At 34.1% G+C, this 20,313-nt stretch overlaps 1 protein-coding gene across 1 annotated transcript in view; it reads left to right on the forward strand.

Moving 5' to 3' along the window:
• The window catches only part of LOC121375049 (WD repeat-containing protein on Y chromosome-like), a 55,359-nt gene that overhangs the window by 12,874 nt on the left and 22,172 nt on the right, over positions 1 to 20,313 (forward strand). The window contains exons 3-8 of the mRNA XM_041502264.1: positions 14,248 to 14,388; positions 16,144 to 16,377; positions 16,898 to 16,957; positions 17,643 to 17,731; positions 18,998 to 19,090; positions 20,096 to 20,188. Coding sequence (XP_041358198.1) covers positions 14,248 to 14,388; positions 16,144 to 16,377; positions 16,898 to 16,957; positions 17,643 to 17,731; positions 18,998 to 19,090; positions 20,096 to 20,188 — 710 coding nt within the window. The remainder of the gene's footprint in view (positions 1 to 14,247; positions 14,389 to 16,143; positions 16,378 to 16,897; positions 16,958 to 17,642; positions 17,732 to 18,997; positions 19,091 to 20,095; positions 20,189 to 20,313) is intronic.

Genomic DNA, 20,313 nt, shown 5'->3' on the forward strand with positions numbered 1-20,313 from the left:
TGCCGCTTCCAGGAAATTAATATTTACACAGTTCGAAAAAGCGTGTTACATATTTGCATTCACCTTGAATGGATGAAGATTTGGATAAATGTTTTGTTAAAAGAGAATCATTAATGAGTTTAGTATTTTTTGGAGAGAAAAAACATAACATGAGATGTCATAGTTTATTCAGTTTAATGCAGCTTTGGTGAAAATATGACTATGGCTAAATATATAGGTTTCAATTCTGACTTTGTTGAGGATTTAAATGCCCCAAACTGGAAATACCGGCCGAACGAAAGACACAATGTTTGGCTGGATAATATTTCTTTTTCTCCGCAAACTCAAACCGACAGCGAGGAAGACCAGGAGGTAAAAACTAAAGAAGAATGGCAACTTGAAATATTTAGAAACAAAGGATTGGTGAGTTATTCATTGTAGATATATATGAATACAATGTATAAATTCATTAATACTCAGAGGCTATTTTATGTCGGGTTTTTTCGAATACAATTTAAAAAAAGAGAAAAAAAGTGAATCGAACTTGAAGTTAAATTTTAACTTAAACTCAACGACATGTCATTGTGTCACCATTAATAATCAATAATTATATCATAATAATTTACAAGGGAGATTATTGAATCATGAACTTATTGAAAAACATTTAAATATGATTTGTATATTCACTGTAACCACAATACAGTGAAAATATGACTTTTCGCCGAATATCACTTATGTTTTTTGTAGATCTATATATTTTATATTTCAAAAAGCAGATATTACCTGTTAATTAATACCAAAGGTCCCATTAAAATGTGTGGGTAGGTTGGGAACATTTTGTTCAGTATCTCATCATGATTCACTACACAAATTTCAGAAATTCCTACAGTTCTAAAATGTTTAATAGTAGTTGCTCCTTAAAATTAAAAAAACAACAACTAAAGGTTCTTTGACAGATTGCCTTTATATGTAAATATATCTGAAATGCTCTTTGTAGGCAGTTTGAACTTATTCAAGGATTTACTTATAGGCAGGTGGTTATTTCACAAGGTGCAGCATTTTGTAGCAGGTTGAACTATTAAAAGATAATAATTCTCATATACTGCGTTAGTGGGAATGTAAATTTGTGGCAGAGTAGGATCATAGGATCAAGTCTCCTCAGTGTATATATCCATTGAAACGTTTATTTATCAATTGGTACCTCTCTCTCTCTCTCTCTCTCTCTCTCTCTCTCTCTCTCTCTCTCTCTCTCTCTCTCTCTCTCTCTCTCTCTCTCTCTCTCACACTCAATAGCCAATGTATATTTTTGTGCTGGGGTGTCATTAAACATTCATTCACACATTCTCTAGTTCAAGAGTCACAGTTCCTCCATGCATCCATCCATCCCTCCATCTTCATCCATTCTGTTTTTCTTTCTCACTCTATTTAATATAAATAATGTTGAACCGAGTTCATTTTGCTAAAGTTTGTATTTGGGTTAAAAATAATAAAGTTCAGTATTAGAAGTTGGTTGGATTATACAGGTGTTATTCAAACTGCAGGTGACTGTTGTTTCTCAGGAAGTAATAGTAACTAAAGTAGACATACTTTACTTGATACGCTTGAATTATCCATTTTCTGATTGGGCTTTTTCCTGTCTTAACCGTAGCATATTGGCAATATCATGGAACAGAAAGTTTGTTACCCACATAACCAAAAATGTGTTTCCTATAAAGTTTCATGTCACATCATATGTCAGAATGAATAAATGAATGAATGCTTAACAATGCTCCAGCACTAAAAAAAATACATTGGCTATTGGGTGTCAAACATAGGTAAGTACATGAATGAATGATGTGTCAGTTATCAAATATTTGACATCCACCAGCCAATTAATAAATCATCTCCACACGAGAGAGAGACAGACAGAGAGACAGACACACAGAGAGAGAGAGAGACAGAGACAGACAGAGACAGACAGAGAGAGAGAGAGAGAGAGACAGACAGACAGACAGACAGACAGACAGACAGACAGAGAGACAGAGAGAGAGAGAGAGAGAGAGAGAGAGAGAGAGAGAGAGAGAGAGAGAGATTACATTTAGTGAAATTTGAACTATATAGATTAAACACTAAAACCCCAGAAACCCATTTCAGCTGCATGTAACACATATGATATTTATGGTATGTCACACAATCATTCCCATTACCTGTGCAAACATTTTCTAGTCGTGTGCATTAAGTTCTTACTGTTTTGTGGTTCAGCAGTGCTGTGAGATATGATCAAAGTCAACAAACCTTTCAGGTAGTGTACCGGGGAGGCTCAAGTCATATCTATTTCTCACTGATACAGCACGTTAAAAAGGGATTATGCACAAGCTGTAAAATAAATTCATTCAAATGGGAATTAATGGTTAGACACACAAATGCTTAAGTACAGAGGAACCATTTGTACTGGATTTATACAGTTAGTGCCAGCACACTAGAGTTCTCCATTCCCTGACTTTATACACTAAAGTTATGCTTTAATCTAGCATTATGTCTATCTGTTGCTAATAACGAAACCGATGAATAACCTAAATGCTTTATTTCACATTTAGTTACCACAGTCATCACAAATTATGCATTAAAATACAAATAAACAAAAAGTTAAATTTTTATATATGTAATATAGAAGATACACTAATGAATACTATGGTTACTATAATATAATTTGTTTTGTTTAGATTAACAAAATACGTGTAGGTCTACTATTATATGTATCAGTTCATTTGATAGATCATGCTTGTATATGCCTCAAATGCATGTACGGTGTTGCTATTTTGTTATCAACCTCAATTGGAGGTTAAAAGTTAATAACTTCATGACTTTATAGTGATGCTTATTACTGTTTTCAAGGGTGGGGTTTTTTTTTAAAAGAATACAAAAAACAAGTTGATATAAATATTTTTCATAATATTTGAGATATTTTGTCATTAGATTTTCACTTTGTCTACTAGTAATTTTAGTTTGGGATGGACTATATACATGTAATCTTGTACCAGGTTTTATGTCTTGCATGTCCTGGCTATCATTTTAAAAGTCAGATGTAAGAACCTGGATAGATCTGATATCACAGTGTCTTAACACATTTAAACTTGAACACAGAAAAAATATTAGATATTATCGGTGTGCTGTCTTTGAATCAGTTCAAAACATAAAAATTTATTATATGTTCTTAAGATATTTAATGTTATGTTATATAATCCTAGACATTCTAAAGTGAATGATTCATGTGCATGATGCATTGACAGTGTGGAAGGTGTCTTAAATTTGATTTAGGTGTATTAGCAGGTTGTGATTGTGAAATTTGGTGTTAATAATGGGTGGTGATATATACACTGCTTTCACTTTAAGTAAGGCAACTCTTTTGAGTTAACAGCAGATGAGCTTGTACATGGTTGTAAAATTCCACACAGACAGAACAGCACACCACAATCCTTGATATATCAAGTGGTGCAACTAGGAAACAGGAAATAATCCAGGGTGGAATTATCGTCTGACCTGATACACCCCAGGCAGAAAGCACTACCACTGCAGCAATAGAAATAAGCAGAATTTTTCATTAGTCCAGCGGACAAGTATATCAGGAGATCTACTTGTCTAGCAATATTTTCACTTGTCCAAATAAATGTTATGTTTTATTCAAGTACGAGGACTGCATGTTTGTTTGCTCAAAATGAAACTGCACTGAACAGTTTTTCTTGTCCACTGGACAACCATTGAGGTACATTTTGCTTGCTGAGCAGATTTTCACTTGTCAGGACAAACGGACAAGTGCTTATTTCGAACACTGCACTGAACTATAACCTGTCTGTGGTGATGGTTTGAAGACTGCGGCCCTTCTGATGATTATAATTATAATTGCAAGTCTTTCAAATCATGAAATAAAATTCTTCTGGTTGTTATTATATAACAATGATGGAAGAATAAGTGATATACTTTGCCTACTGGTGATATGTCTCGAAGTTTGCATGCTGTATGATTATACTCCATTCTCAAATAATCATGTCAAGTGAGGAAACTGAAACCGTTATAGATTTTTGGGAAGACATAACTGGAGAGCATGCTGAATTTGAGAATGAGGAACTTTGTGAATATTTGAACTTTTCAATCTTGGTAGGTACATTTGTATTAAACTGTCATTAAGTCATAGGATTAAATATCCTTTATTAAAATGTAATTTTTCAAATAGCAAATATTTTTGTTGGACTAACTGAAAATGCTAATACATGTATGACTGACTCAGTAATATTAGTATATTTGCTCAGGTGCAAATAGCTGGACCTTTGAGATACAAGTACCGGTAGCATTTTTGTTTAAAAGTTTAATCTAATTTTTGCTAATATGCATTTAAAGAATATACTTGTAAAGTTTTGAAGCTGTCTGACCTACACCTTTAGCGATACGATTGCATTTGTGCATGACTTGATGTATGGATTTGTTCATTTTGTTGGAGATATGGGATGCAAACACTCATTGTAAGAGTATTAATTTCTTCAGGGATAGCAACTAGATAAAATAAAGTTAGTCATAAATATATTATATCACTCAACCAGTGGATACATAGACTTATTATATGAGCTTGTGTGTCATACTGATATTATGAAACAAGTGTCAGGATTTTTGTATTGCCCGAGCGAGAGCGAAATCAGTATTACTCACATGCGAGTATAATCTTCTCTTTATTATCCATGTTATTATTGTTATGAGTAACTAGGACCATCTCAAAATGTTTCAACCACAACTAGAAGGAGGTAACAAAATGACATCATATTTCACGGGGCAGGACGTAGCCCAGTGGTAAAGCATTCGCTTGATGGGTGGGTGGTCTAGGATCGATCCCTGTCAGTGAGCCCATTGGGCTATTTCTTGTTCCAGCCAGTGCACCACGACTGGTATATTACAGGCCATGGTATGTGCTATCCTGTATGGGATGATGCATATAAAAGATCGCTTGCTACTAATGAGAAAATGTAGCAGGTATCTTCTCTAAGACTATAGGTCAAATTACCAAATATTTGACATCCAATAGCCAATGATTAATAAATCAATGTGCTCTAGAGGTGTCGTTAAACAAAATAAACTTCTTTCTTCATATTTCACATGCACAGTATGAGCTAGCACCGGAGAAGCAACGTTATGTTATGATGTCACTTCCCCAAAATACGTCATTACACTTGTTATTACACTGTGTTTTGTATGATTAGTATTAACTAGGTTATGTTGAACCATGTGGATAATAGCATTCTTTAGGGTTCATTTTGCCTCACAAACACTGAAACTGCTAGAATAAAGAAAACCTCATTTGCGGGTACAGCAGTTCCTCTCCTGTTTGTCCTGCACCTAAAAATGTTTATATTTCCCATGCTTCATTTAGTTCATCTCAAAGCACTGTAATAAATATTCATGATTTTGTGGTGTCTTTTGAAAATAATATTTTAGTTTAATCGTAACATAATTCCATGAAACCTTCACCAAATAACTGGAAAAGGATCCAATCCTGTATTTAGAAGAAAGACATGTTTTAAAGGAACATTCCTGAGTTTGCTGCACTTTTAAAGATGTTATCAACTAACAAAGACTTTTTAACGATTGTAATTACATATTAAATATATTTTTCTGCATAAAATATTAGTGGCTGTATATTAAATGTGTTTCTGATTGTTCTAATAATTGTACTAGGTTAAATTTCATTTTATTTCCTTTTTTTTTTTTTTTTTGTCCGTACGAAATTATTTGAAGACAAAATCCAGTTTGGGCTTCTTACAAATATTAAGACAACCAGAAACACATTGAATATACAGACACTGATATTCTAAACCAGAAAATATATTTAATATGTAAGTTTAATCATAGAAATATTTTATTAGTCAGAAACATCTTACAATGAAGCAAACTCAGGAATGTCCCTTTAAGCTGTAAACAGATTATTTTACACAGACGTAACAACGTGCTGGAAATTATCAATCATCACACATTCAGGCATACTTGTACCCATTCAGCCAGACATCTTTATTGTGAACCAATTAAAGAAGAATGACATTTGAAGCTAACATTGTGGGATAATGCATTCCATGTAACACATGAACATGAATCAATATATTTATCTAAAACTAAACATGTGAAAGAATTATATTTCTCATGACAGAATTTCTAAAATCCCATTATATTTTATTCATGAGGAATGTGGCATGTCAAAATTTGAGTTAAAGTATACTATAGAGTAGACATCCATTAATTGTTAGTGTACCCAATAACAGAAACAAAACATGTTAATATATTGTAAAAGTGGAAACCTGTAATCAGTGGGCAACTGTCTTTAGTAGGCACTTTTAACTACTTATATGGGTGACTGTGTAAGACAGGTTTGACTCAGGGCTTCTAGATTATGGTAGCCCCACTCCCATGGCTAGTGATATTCAATGTTGGGCTAGTAAATAACAACTGTTGCCATGCACGATGGTTAGTGAAAAAAACAGAAAAAGAGTCAAGTGTTGCAGTTAAGTCTTTTTTGTAAACATGAATATCCTGTTCTCATCCTACCCCCCAATGTTAGTATTTTTAAGCTCTATAGATGACATATTTGATTAATACTATTATTTAGTAAAATTGTATTAAATTAAAGTAAAGTAGAGCTAGTGAATTTTTCACCGTGGCTAGTAAATTTTTAAAATCACTGATCCCATGGCTAGTGGATTCCATAAAAATTCCAGAATCCCTGTGTAACTACTAGTACATGAAGTGGAGTGTTAATTACAGTTGTGTATACATCAAGGATTTACTTGGTAATTTTATCACTCCTTGTTGCTAGAAAAACAAAAATATGTAACTATATGATTTTGGTTCTACTTTTATATACCAGTACGTCCCTCTTAGCGTGTATATGCAGATTATTAAGTTATTAAGCATTAAAAAATGTCTCATTTCCAGTGATAAAAGTTGCCATAAATCAGAGCTCTGTTTTGCAAACCTTGAAAATTGCTTTGCATATGACACCACAGCAATTTGCAATTTGATAGATGGTGCTTCCATTGTAGTTGGTATTAAATGGCCCATTCTTATTTCATGCCTGTTATTGGAAATTTGATCCATGATGAAGAATTTAGATTACTAATTTTGCTCCATTCTTCTTTAAGGTGATACAAGCTAATGAAAGGCAATTTCACAGACTGTTACTTCAAACGATTATTACAATGCATGAAATAAAGTCATATTGCGGGGATATATGAAGAGAGTAATTAAAGTAATAAAGTCATAGACATGATTAATTTTTTCTGCATAAAAATAAATAAAACTTGGCTTCTGCATGTCAGACATTGCCCAGTCAAAGAATGGACTTTTCTAATGGAAGGTAGAAGGAAAAAGGTATAGTTTATTTTATCTTTGTGTAGCTATGATGTTTAAATTACCATGTCTAGAGAGTGAAGAGGTCCCAAGAGGCTTTCTCCACAATCTTTATAGGTTTATAGATTTATAATCTGTCAAATGTATCCAGCAACATTTTATAGAGGACTAGTGATCAAGTCAACATTATGCTTGTATGACCATTCAAACATGTGGAGCTAGACCGTGTCTAAGGAAGAATTGATCAGTAACATTGGGATTCATTTTTGTTTTGGAAACGGATGCAATGTGACCGTTTTAAAAAGCAGGCAGATTGTAGTGGTGCAGGAAAAAATATGCAGTGTTGCAGTTCAAATAGGAGTAATAACTAGTGTTCCTTGGTTAAAGGAGAAACATCTAGTGTTGAAGTATTTAAGGAATAATATCTAGTGTTGTAGTATTTAAGGAACAATATCTAGTGTTGAAGTATTTAAGGAATAATATCTAGTGTTGTAGTATTTAAGGAATAATATCTAGTGTTGAAGTATTTAAGGAACAATATCTAGTGTTGAAGTATTTAAGGAATAATATCTAGTGTTGTAGTATTTAAGGAACAATATCTAATGTTGTAGTATTTAAGGAACAATATCTAGTGTTGTAGTATTTAAGGAGAAATATCTAGTGTTGTAGTATTTAAGGAGAAATATCTAGTATTGTAGTATTTAAGGAAAAATATCTAGTGTTATAGTATTTAAAAAGAAATATCTAGTGCTGCTGTGTTTAAGGAGAAATATCTAGTGTTGTATTTAAGGAGAAATAGCTAGTGTTGCTGTATTTAAGGAGAAATATCTAGTGTTGTAGTATTTAAGGAGAAATATCTAGTGTTGCTGTGTTTAAGGAGAAATATCTGGTGTTGCTGTGTTTAAGGAGAAATATCTAGTGTTGTAGTATTTAAGGAGAAATATCTAGTGTTGTAGTATTAAGGAGAAATATCTAGTGTTGTAGTATTTAAGGAGAAATATCTAGTGTTGCTGTATTTAAGGAGAAATATCTAGTGTTGTAGTATTTAAGGAGAAATATCTAGTGTTGCTGTATTTAAGGGAAAATATCTAGTGTTGTAGTATTTAAGGAGAAATATCTAGTGTTGCTGTGTTAAAGGAGAAATATCTAGTGTTGTAGTATTTAAGGAGAAATATCTAGTGTTGCTGTATTTAAGGAAAAATATCAAGTGTTGTAGTATTTAAGAAAACAAAAATATAGTGTTGTAGTATTTAAGGGAAAATATCTAGTGTTTTAAGAATACATGTAAATATCCAGGTTTACAGAACATAATATCTAATGGATACTGTTGAGTATATGTGGCTTAGTTTTCAAGTTTCTGACATCGTTCAATTAAAGTCATCAGTGTTGTGAAAACCTATATCTTTCTATCTACATTATTTATCACTGTATCCTGACTTTCTAAATACCAGCTGATAACATCTGTGGGTTTTTTATTTCACAGATCAATTATTCATGGCTGTCGGGTACAAGTATATCAAATTGTGTATGATAAGGGCTTGTTAATTAAGCGACCCACTTGGAATTCATACTTAAGTGACATTTGATATCTTTTCTTAATTTTGTGTTTACACACTGAAACATAAAACAACTTTTATCTTTATGTGAGCAGATAGCATTGGAAACTCTTAGATCAAGGAGTTTTATCTTCTTCTTTTTTAATTTAATTTTTTTGGAAATTTTTCTCTATGATTAACTTGACTGGTCATTAGTTTGGAAATTGTTGGCTTTTAACTTGGATCTGCTTCACTGGTCATTAGTTTGGAAATTGCTGGCTTTTAACTTGAATTGGCTTGACTGGTCATTAGTTTGGAAATTGTTGGGTTTTAACTTGAATTGGCTTGACTGGCCATTAGTTTGGAAATTGTTGGCTTTTAACTTGGATCTGCTTGACTGGTCATTAGTTTGGAAATTGTTGGCTTTTAATTTGGATTGGCTTGACTGGTCATTAGTTTGGAAATTGTTGGCTTTTAACTTGGATCTGCTTGACTGGTCATTAGTTTGGAAATTGTTGGCTTTTAACTTGGATCTGCTTGACTGATAGTTCATCATGGAAAGAAATAAAGAACTGAGTTTTGAAACCAGTGGAATGTTCATCACTGGTGATGGCATGCAACTGGAACCCAGTCGATGGACTCATAAGTCAGGTGACAATTCGGTTCAAGGTTTGGTTCCTGGGAAACCATCTTCATTTCCTGGCCCTCAAACAGGAGTAATTTCTGAGGAAACTTTGAATGAAGTACCAAGGAAAGTGTGCACGAAATTCAGTAATACTACAGAGGTATAGAGGTGTTTTCTGTAAACATATTTTGATTATCCATATGGTGAAAATAATCACAGAGTTGTACATGTTGTATTAGATATAATCAGAGATGACATTGTGAGGTATATAAATATTTATATTCAAGAATACAATTTTAAGAAGTTTACCACATACATATTGATATAAAGAAATAAGGGAACACATGGTCTTTTAGACCAAATTTAATTCACTACTAAAGTACATCTAGTTATGTTTTTGTAAAATACACATACCTGTATGTAATGTGGTACTGACTGCCAGTGACACGGTTAACTTCTCATACTGTGTCAATATGTGTTGTTACTATTTATGTGTTCCGTTATTTTTTTATCATCAATATACTGTAGATTTATTTTCGCTCTCTGTCTAAAGGAAACCCATTGCTGCCTAATAGGCTTCTACAAAATAGCAAGGATGATTTTTTAAAGTGTTTTCAGGCCCATAGTAATGGTGGGATGGGGGACACAGCTCCCCCCCCCCCCCCCCATCCCCACCATCACAAGGATGAACATGTTCAAATTGTTTTTCTTAAGTCTGTATGATTAAAAATAAAAATCTGACTTGTGCTTCACACTAGAGATTGCCCCGCCACCCACCCACCCCTACTTCATATATTGTTCATATATGTATTAGCCTGTTTTCTATCAGATAGGACAGTATGGCTTGTATACCAGGTTGCAATGAGAAAAACTCCATTATGTTCATTGAGTGTATCAGTCCTCTGATCTTTTGTACCTCAGCCGAGTACTCTACCACTGAGCTAACTGTCACCCCTAGTTTCACCACAAGTACTTGACCACAAGAACCAGTACCACTGTGTACTGTACAGTACTTGTAGGTCTGTTTAATGTTGGTTTGACCTGTATCTGCTATTTACTCTAATATTTACCATATGGTCACCTGACAAGTATGTAAACAGCAATGATTTGTAATACATTGTTATGTATACATTTTTTATTAATACATGCACTTCACATACTGTAGTACATGTACTTACCTTAAAAATCTTTATATTGTTTTCCATAATGCAGATATAATTTGTGTCTTGATAAATAAACGCAACCACTTCAGTACCATGCACTCATAAAATTTCTTACATGTATTTAAAGATTGTTTGCTACTAGTACTTTAATCAGAAATGTGCATGTATTTAAAGATTGTTTGCTACTAGTACTTTAATCAGAAATGTGCATGTATTTAAAGATTGTTTGCTACTAGTACTTTAATCAGAAATGTGCATGTATTTAAAGATTGTTTGCTACTAGTACTTTAATCAGAAATGTGCATGTATTTGCCTGTATGCAGGTATACAAATAAATTCACACACAGTTCCATGCAATAGGTAACTTCATATATAAGACTTATATTACACATGTACATATTTTAACAACCAGTCATTACAAGATTTTCTTTTCCACTATGCACAAGCAATGTGCTTTGTTGCTTAATTTGGTCATAAATCTGCATCAACAATTTATAGGATATTATACAAGCTTCCATTTCGTATCATGTTTATGTCCGAGTGAAATAATGTTTAATTGTCACAAGCTTTAACGAGTGACAATGAAAATTATTTAATGAGGGCCATGGTAGCGAGTTTAATATCCTATTTATTACCCATAATCGATTTCAGTTTATATCACTGAACTCATTTGATTGACTTTCTGGTTAGGTTGTAGTGTGCCAATCGTTTAACGTCATCATATGAGGTCAAAGTGTTACGTCCCACTTGACATACTAGTGAGATGTATCAAAGTTTGTTTTGTTTAACGACATCACTAGCACATTGATTTATTAATCATCGGCTATTGGTGTCAAATATATGGTCATTTTGACACAGTCACAGAGAGGAAACCCACTACATTTTTTCATTAGTAGCAAGGGATCTTTTATATGCACCATCCTACAAACAGGATAGCTCATACCACAGCCTTTGATATAACATCAAGCAAGTGCTTTACCACTGGGCTACATCCCACTACATCCCGCCCCTGGGATGTATTACTTTGATATGAACCAAGATAATTTTAACAATATGGGTAATAAATACACAAAACTTCACACACGTTGTTTTCGCTTTCTATTTACAGCATGAGTTTATTTTGCACAAGAATATCTACCACGAGACTGCATAGTGGTCGAGTGGCATGTTCTTTCGCAAAATAAATGAGTGCAATAAATAGGAAGTGAAAACAATGTATGTGAAGTTCTGTATTTATTACATACCTTCTTTTATCTTTTAGAAAAACGGTTTTTAATTTAACGATTTACTTAACGTTAAGCATCATACTTGTGTAATATGATGTGAAGTCTTTTGTAAATCATATATGACGTCAGTAAATAAAAGGCACTAACTACAACAAAAAGAAAAAGGGATTTCCCCTTTTAAAAGTTCCGGTCTATATTGCACATATGTGCGATACAAAATAAATTTATCACACAGTTTGAAAATGTTTCATCACTATAGTAAGATTGAATAGGTATGTAATAAATGCTTTTATTAATAAATTTTAAGCAGCATTAGACCACAAGGCTATTTTGTATATGTATGTTGCCAAAGTAAGGGAAATGTTTTTTTTAGCCATTATTAATTTTCTTTTTGTGCTTATTAGTCAAAAGTACCAGTTGGTAGTTTGCATTTGTAAGTATGGAGTTGACCCACATGGCTCCTGGGTTCAGATCCCAGTTGACATGGGTACATCTCTAGATCATACCACCATCCCCAATAGCATAACTTGTTCAACATGATTTGGCTCTAGTGTACATGTCAAAACTTGTATGTTAATTTATATATGTTTGTAATCAGGTTAAAATTACAAGACCCGGTGTAATGATTTCTGGAACTAATTCAGATAATAAAAAGTTAATTACCTACGGTATACCTGTGGGGCAAGTGCAGTTACATGTTGTGATAAAATAGAACATGAAATTGTATGTGCTTTATACAGCATAATAAATTATTCCCAACCAGCTTTATTAATCCATACTTATAAATTTTATAGGTGGAAACGAGTATAAAACGATACTGTTTATGTATATTGGTTGACTTAAGTGTTCAAAACAGTTTTCATTTTGAGGCAAGCGGTCTGCTGAATTTCAAGGCAAGCTGTCTGCTGAATTTCGAAGCAAGCTGTCTGCTGAATTTCGAGGCTAGCTGTCTGCTGAATTTCGAGGCAAGCTGTCTGCTGAATTTCGAGACAAGCTGTCTGCTGAATTTCGAGGCTAGCTGTCTGCTGAATTTCGAGACAAGCTGTCTGCTGAATTTCGAGGCTAGCTGTCTGCTGAATTTCGAGGCAAGCTGTCTGCTGAATTTCGAGGCTAGCTGTCTGTTGAATTTCGAGGCTGTTTGCTGAACACTGTTACTGATGATTCATAAATGTTTTTAAGATCCTATAAAAGCTGTTTATTGCAGGTTCTAGATTTAGTGTTCCTCTAGATTTGGTGATTCAGTTTTATACAGTGTAATAACTAGAAACCACAGATAATGTAGCAGTGAATCATATCCATTAAACCAGTTACGGAAAGTATAAAGCAACAGATTGTTTTATTGTCTGAAATCTCATCATCTAGCTGTGTACATGTATCTCAGATAATGTAGCAGTGCCATAGTATGGTACCTATTTTAAAGGAGGATTGAAGACTAATGCAGTAACAAACAAATACAGAAACTAAGAAGAGTTTTATTTAACAGAAGGAAATGTTTTATTTAACGATGCATTCAACCCATTTTATTTACGGTTATATGGCATCGGACATATGGTTAAGGACCACACAGATATATAGACAGGAAACCCACTGTCGCCACTTCATGGGCTACTCTTTTCAATTAGCAGCAAGTGATCTTTTATATGCACGATCCCACAGACAGGATAGTACATACAACGGCCTTTGATATACCAGTCATGATGCACTGGCTGGAACGAGAAATAGCCCAATGGGCCTACCAACAGTGATCAATCCCAAATTGACCATACATCAAGCGAGCACTTTATCACTTTACCTGCCCCTTTTATTTAATGATGCATTCAAAACATTTATATTTATGGTTATATGGTGTTGAATAAATACAGTCAAAAATAAAATATTTAGCCATTACATTTTTTTATAGAATGCACAGGGTCAGAATTATTATAAGCATAATAACATAAAAATTATATGAATAGTATCTCATGCATATGATAAAAAAAAATAGCTCTTCTGTTATTGTTATTGTTATTGTTCTTGATGCTTGAGTGCAGAACATTTTGTTCAGTATTGCATCACGATTCACTACTCAAGATTCAGAGATCACTACACAATTTTAAAATACTAAACTACAAATTTTCACTTGACTAGAAATATCGCCAATCAAGATTTTGAAAACAAAATGTACCCTGCAACATGCTTGAACAAGAACTACCCAGCCCATGTAGTATGTACTGGCATCTAGCTGGTTAACATTCTAACTTAATGTAGAGCACTTTTAATATTCCACTATCTTCCACTATGGGCAGCCATCAGTCCATGGACTGGTGACTCAAAATGTAGACTGTGCTCCTCTATAAATGTTTTTCCTATTGTTACAGATAGAAGAGAAGATAAACATCGACACACTAGAGGAGTTGAAGCGGGCGTTCCAGCTTGCTGATGTTGACCGCACCGGATGTCTGCAACTCAGTGAGTTCAAACAGCTGCTCAAATCACAGCTCAGTCTGAGCCCCAACAAGGTATGCTTCTTATGGGCCAGTGTATGTAAAATTTTAAGTCTAAACAACAGGAAGGAGATGGGTTTATTTAACAACGCCCTCCACACATTTTAGTTACAGTTATATGGTGTCGGACATATGGTTAAGTACCACACAGACATTGAAAGAGGAATCCCACTGTCGCCACTTCATGAGCTACTCTTTTCGATTAGCAGCAAGGGATCTTTTATATGCACCATCTGGTGCACTGGCTGGAACGAGAAATAGCCCAGTGGGCCCACTGATAGAGATTGATCCCAAACCAACCGTGCATTACGATATCATAAAACCATCATAGGCTATGGCATCACTATGACATATTCTGTAGCCTTTGATTGTTTCCAGTGCATATTATATAATTTTAAGTCCAGGCTACAGATTTGTGAAGCTGTCTTAGTGTTACAATATTATAAAGCCATCATAGGGTCTGATGTCACTATGACATATGCTTTAGCCAACAATGGTTTTCTGATAGCTTCAAAAATATGGGCCCATATCAAAGAGGTAACTTCATTAATTTAATACATTGTTGAGATTTGATTAAATTTAAGCCTTTAGTCTAGACTTGAAGGTTCTGTAAGTACATGTATGTTGCCAGGTCAAATGAAGAATATTGCCTTATTTTGATAATCTTAAGCTATACCTTATAGTCCAGATTTAATTATTATTTATTTGCAGTGAAGACTGTAAATGCCACCACAATGAGCTAAATATATGTCCTTTATGAAGGTGGTCTTTGTACAAAGGTATACATTTGGTGTGTATACTTCAAGTATCCTTGATGGAAAGGTCATTGTTATACAAAGTGCCTTTTGAAGAGGTTCAATATTATTATGCAGTATGTAGATACATGTATAAAAGTGTTGATCCCACACTTCATCATGTACTTCAGGGGTGGTGCAGATGGTATGGCCGGTACAGCCATGGCCGTACCACTTTTCTTTCTTTTTTGTGGGTTATATTTGTTGTTGTATCTTTGAAAATGTTTTTCATAGGTGAATTTGAAAGGAGAGTCAGGCAACCTCAAGCTGTACCACTATTTTTTACACTGGGGCCCTGTACTTGTTATATGTGGCGTTTGTGGATTACTAAATCAGAGGATATAATTCATGGTAGTTATAGATTTTATATTAAGTGTTGATAGAACCTTCCAGGTAAAATTTTGAGGTTATAGAATCAACCCCAGTTGGTTAACTTATGTTTTGGGGTTGTTGTTTTACACTATTCCAGCCTATTACCCCTAAAACTGGTGTACCAAATTCAAAGGTGGATGTATCCTTCAAGTAGCCCCTTCAGTGCATAAGAAAACAGGATAACTGGCGACAGAATGTTCTTTTCTGTCAGTTCTTCAGTGACATATTTGTCACCTGCTTGCTGTTAAACAAATAATGAGGTGGTTTTTATTTTTGAAATTTGAAAAAAAAGTTGCTTTGTTTTGTTTAATGACATGGACACTAGAGCACATTGATTAATTAATCATCAGCTATTTTACATCAGATATTTGACATCAGATATTTGACATCAGATATTTGATAATTGTGACACATAGTCTTCACAGCAAACCCTCTACATTTTTCATTAGCCATAGTGAATCTTTTATATGCACAGGACAACACATATCACAGCGTTTGATATACCAGTCATAGGGCAATGGCTGGGATGAGAAATTTTTTAAATCTTAAGTGTAACAAAATGAAAATGACCATTAAATATTATTGCATAATGTTTTTCTTATAGGAGCAGCAGATAGATGCACTGTTTATGAAGATTGATTGGGCGTCGGAAGGCTCTATCACCTGGGATGAGTTCTGTACGTACATGCAGCTGGAGTATGCCGAGAAAGAAGACTCCTATCTCCGGGCGAAGGAAGTGGCATTTCACCTTCCAGCCAGGATCGAAAACCTTCCACACCGAGACCCAGTCCTACGGATTACAGACACGTCGGATGGTACATTTGTTGCCTGCAGTCAGGTAAAAACATACAGATTATTTATTCATACTACATAGTTAAAAATAAATGGGGAGAGAAACAGAGAGAGACCGATATACACAGAGAGAGACAAAGAGAGGGGTTGAGAGAGAGAGAGAGAGAGAGAGAGAGAGAGAGAGAGAGAGAGAGAGAGAGAGAAAGACACACACAGAGAGAGAGACACACAGAGAGAGAGACAGAGTGAGTGAGTGAGTGAGATTTTCTGTTTACTGAATTCTGATGGGAGGATGTCACTCAAAATCAAAATATTATACTTCATTAAAATTTGAAATGGATCATGATAAGAACAAAACTATTCATGCATATTTCAAACTATATTATTTGTTGGTAATTATAAGAACTGTTAATGTTCTATTTTAATTTTGGTGGAATTTTATTAATGTAGTACAGTCAAAAATGTAGTATGCAACTGTTATAGATAAATACATTCCTAATATTAGAATATACAACAATTGTGATATAATCTTGCATACATCTCATATCAAGTTTCTGTGTTTGCAGGATGGCATGGTGTCCTTCTGGTCTGCTAATGCCGATCTCAAGAGAACCAGGAGTGTCGTGGTAAGAATTGACTTGTTGACAGTTCAAAGAAGTTGATATGTAATGTATATCCTGTATGAAATCTCCCGTCCAGCTCTCACCACCACTACCCCTGTCCATCTAAAAATGTTATCTTCTGTAGGAAGATTTATCTTACATTTCTAAAAATGTTGTTGCTCATCTCTGTAAGGTTTCATAAGAAATGTTTAATTATAGATTATGAGGCTCTCTTACTTCCTCCCCCCTCCCCCCATGCATCAATTTCCTCTAATTAAAATAATGTATTTTCTTACACCCATATATATGTATATGTATATATATATATATATATGTATTATTGATTTAAATGCATATGTCAGGCTGCTCCTAATTAATGACCTGGTTGTCACAGTCATACCATCCAGTCAAATAGGCACAATAGAAATTAATAGCTATGTGACATGTAAGTCAACCTAAAACTGATTACTTTGTGATACATGCATACAAGCAAACACCATAAATAAGTTTAGTTGGAAAAGACGTTCAAATTTGTGTTAAATCTGAATTCTATAGAAATAGAATACTACATTTGCGTCTGTTATATTCCATTTATCTTACATCTAATTGTTTAAAAACATATCTAACTCATTTTCTCTTGTTATTGATATGTTTAAACAGTCTGCTGAGAGGTGTTGTTAATATAATGCACATTGCTGTGGTTTTTTAGAACTCTGATGTAAACACGAGACAGAAGCCAAAGTGGATTACAGATTTTGTGATTATGCCTCACTTCAATAAGTTCATTGTGGGAACTGGGTAAGTGTCGAGTTACCTGATCTGTTGAGAAATAAAACGTCATGGTTCACATTTTCCTACTTCATAGAATGTTTCATTATATATATTGAGATAAAGAAATAAGGGAACACTTGGTATTGTAGAGTACATTTCAGTCACTATGCTATTGGCATTATAATGTCTGTATAAAGAACACACTTTAAGATGTAATTTGAGATGGAATGTCAGTAACACAGTTAACTTTCTGACACTATGGATGAGGGGGGCGAGACGTAGCCCAGTGGTAAAGCTCTCGCTTGATGTGCGGTCCGTCTGGGATTGATCCTTGTCTGTGGGCTTATTGGGCGATTTCTCATTCCAGCCAGTGCACCACAACTGGTATATAAAAGGCTGTGGTATGTGCTATCCTGTCTGTGGGATAGTGCATATAAAAGATCCCTTGCTATGAATGGAATAATATAGTGGGTTTCCTCTCCATGACTATATGTTAAAATTACCAAAAGTTTGACATCCAATAGCCGATGATTAATAAATCAATGTGCTCTAGTGGTGTCGTTAAACAAAACAAACTTTGACTCTGGATGAGGTTTTTGTTTGTAGTCACTCTTCTCTGTTAGTGTTGGTATGAGCCATCATTTCTGAACAAAATGTATAACTGAAATGGCTTTGTATGTTATCAAAGTTCAGCTCATAGTCGATGTTGCTGGTCTGGCCCAACTGGCACTTCATAGTTTTCACCAGCACTGTGGCTGTTCTTCGTGCTGTTGACCACCACATATTACACCATGTCAATGTGATGAAGTCAGGAATTTTAGATGTCTTTGGCAGTACCATGGTATCAATTCATGCCTACTATTATTTGTTTAAATGCTTTACATTTTCTTGTTAAATGACTGCATATTGATTGTACAAGTCAATAAAATATTAAAGTATTAATTAATAAACGTGAAATATTTTTTGAGATATGTTTGTTCCTGATTGTGTATACAGATATTAACTTTAATGTTTTAGCTACATGTATACTAAATATTATTGTTTAGTTTGATCTCATTGAAATCAGTTTTAATGATTTATAATATACCGGTTTATATTTTTTTCACATTACTACATGTATACACAAAATATTGTTTAGTTTGATCTCACTGAAATCAGTTTTAATGATTTGTAATATACCGGTTTATCTTTTTCGCATTACGACATGTATAAACAATATTATTGTTTAGTTTGGTCTCACTGAAATTATTTTTAATGATTTGTAATATACCAGTTTATATTTTTATGTTACAGAGATCGTGAAATTCAGTTTTTTGAGTTGTCATCGTTCGAGCCTTACTGTCAGATTAGTGGTCTGGAGACAGTTCCCTTAAAACTGGACTACAGGTGAGTAGTCGGATCTTCAGATTGATGTATTATTGGTCCCTACCGGTCAAACTGGAGGGGACTGTAGATTTAATCTCCATCCTTCTGTCCACCTGTCTATCTGTTCCACATATAGTTTTCCAGGCTTTTTTTAATGCAATTTCTGAAGACATTGAGCTGAAAGTTTGTGTATATCTTTATCATATACTGTTATAGATCAAGTCTGACGTTCGTGGCTATTAACTCATTTTTGACAGAGTTATGGCCCTTGATATTAGAAGATATGAAAATGTGTTTGGCCAAATAGGGGACATGCATTGCTTTATCAGTACTCTCAGAATGCTTGTTTTTCTGGCTTGTAGTTTTTGTCTAAAGAATTGACTTTTTCAAATGCATTGCAAGTCATGAACTTAGATAGTATTTTTGACATTTCAAATTTTTGATCAATTTTAATGTGACAAATATTAATTGGGATTTATAAGCTGATGTTGAGTTGGTTGTCACCACACTTTAATTTTAATATATTTGTATGTTTATATTCAATTGCGCTTGATGTTTGAACCATAATTTATATCCAATTATGGTTCAAACATCAAATGCACTGACACTGTATGGGCATTCTGTCTAATGAGTGTTAATTGTTAATAATTAGTGAAAGAAAAATTAATTTTGGTGCTCTTACATCTGTGCACTCTCTCTAGTGGATGAGTTCTATGTTCACTCACCTCGAGGTTCCCTCAGCTTTGTATTCAGACCTGTTTCTTTGCATTGTTGATCTTGTTATTGTTAGGGTTAGGGTTATATTTATAGCAATTTATTTTGTGGGTGTGTGAGTTGAACTCTTTCCAATGGAATATACAGCTGAGGGAACATAGATAAGCTCCCATCTCTAGACTGGAGCTGGTTTTGAGATACAAAGTCAACACTTTCCAGCTTTAAATTCACTATCTTCACTAAATATCTCAATGTCTGTCTGTTTTTGTCAATATTAACATTCTAACAATGCAATGATTGTTCATATTTCAGCTCCACTGGGTATGATGAATGTCTCATCTTGTATGGAGACAGTCAGGGCTGTGTCAACATCCTGGTCATAAAGTCAGCAGGAGAATGTCTCCGGTAAGTGCTGTCTTATAGACATGCTTGTCTCTCACATAATTCATGGAAGGTCCATGTTCATGTTTTTTGTTTAACTGTTTCACAGAAATTGTATGTGCTTGGTCATCTAAAGTTCTGCCCCTGCG

Source organism: Gigantopelta aegis, chromosome 6 (assembly GCF_016097555.1).
Source record: "Gigantopelta aegis isolate Gae_Host chromosome 6, Gae_host_genome, whole genome shotgun sequence".
NCBI classification, from domain to species: domain Eukaryota; kingdom Metazoa; phylum Mollusca; class Gastropoda; order Neomphalida; family Peltospiridae; genus Gigantopelta; species Gigantopelta aegis.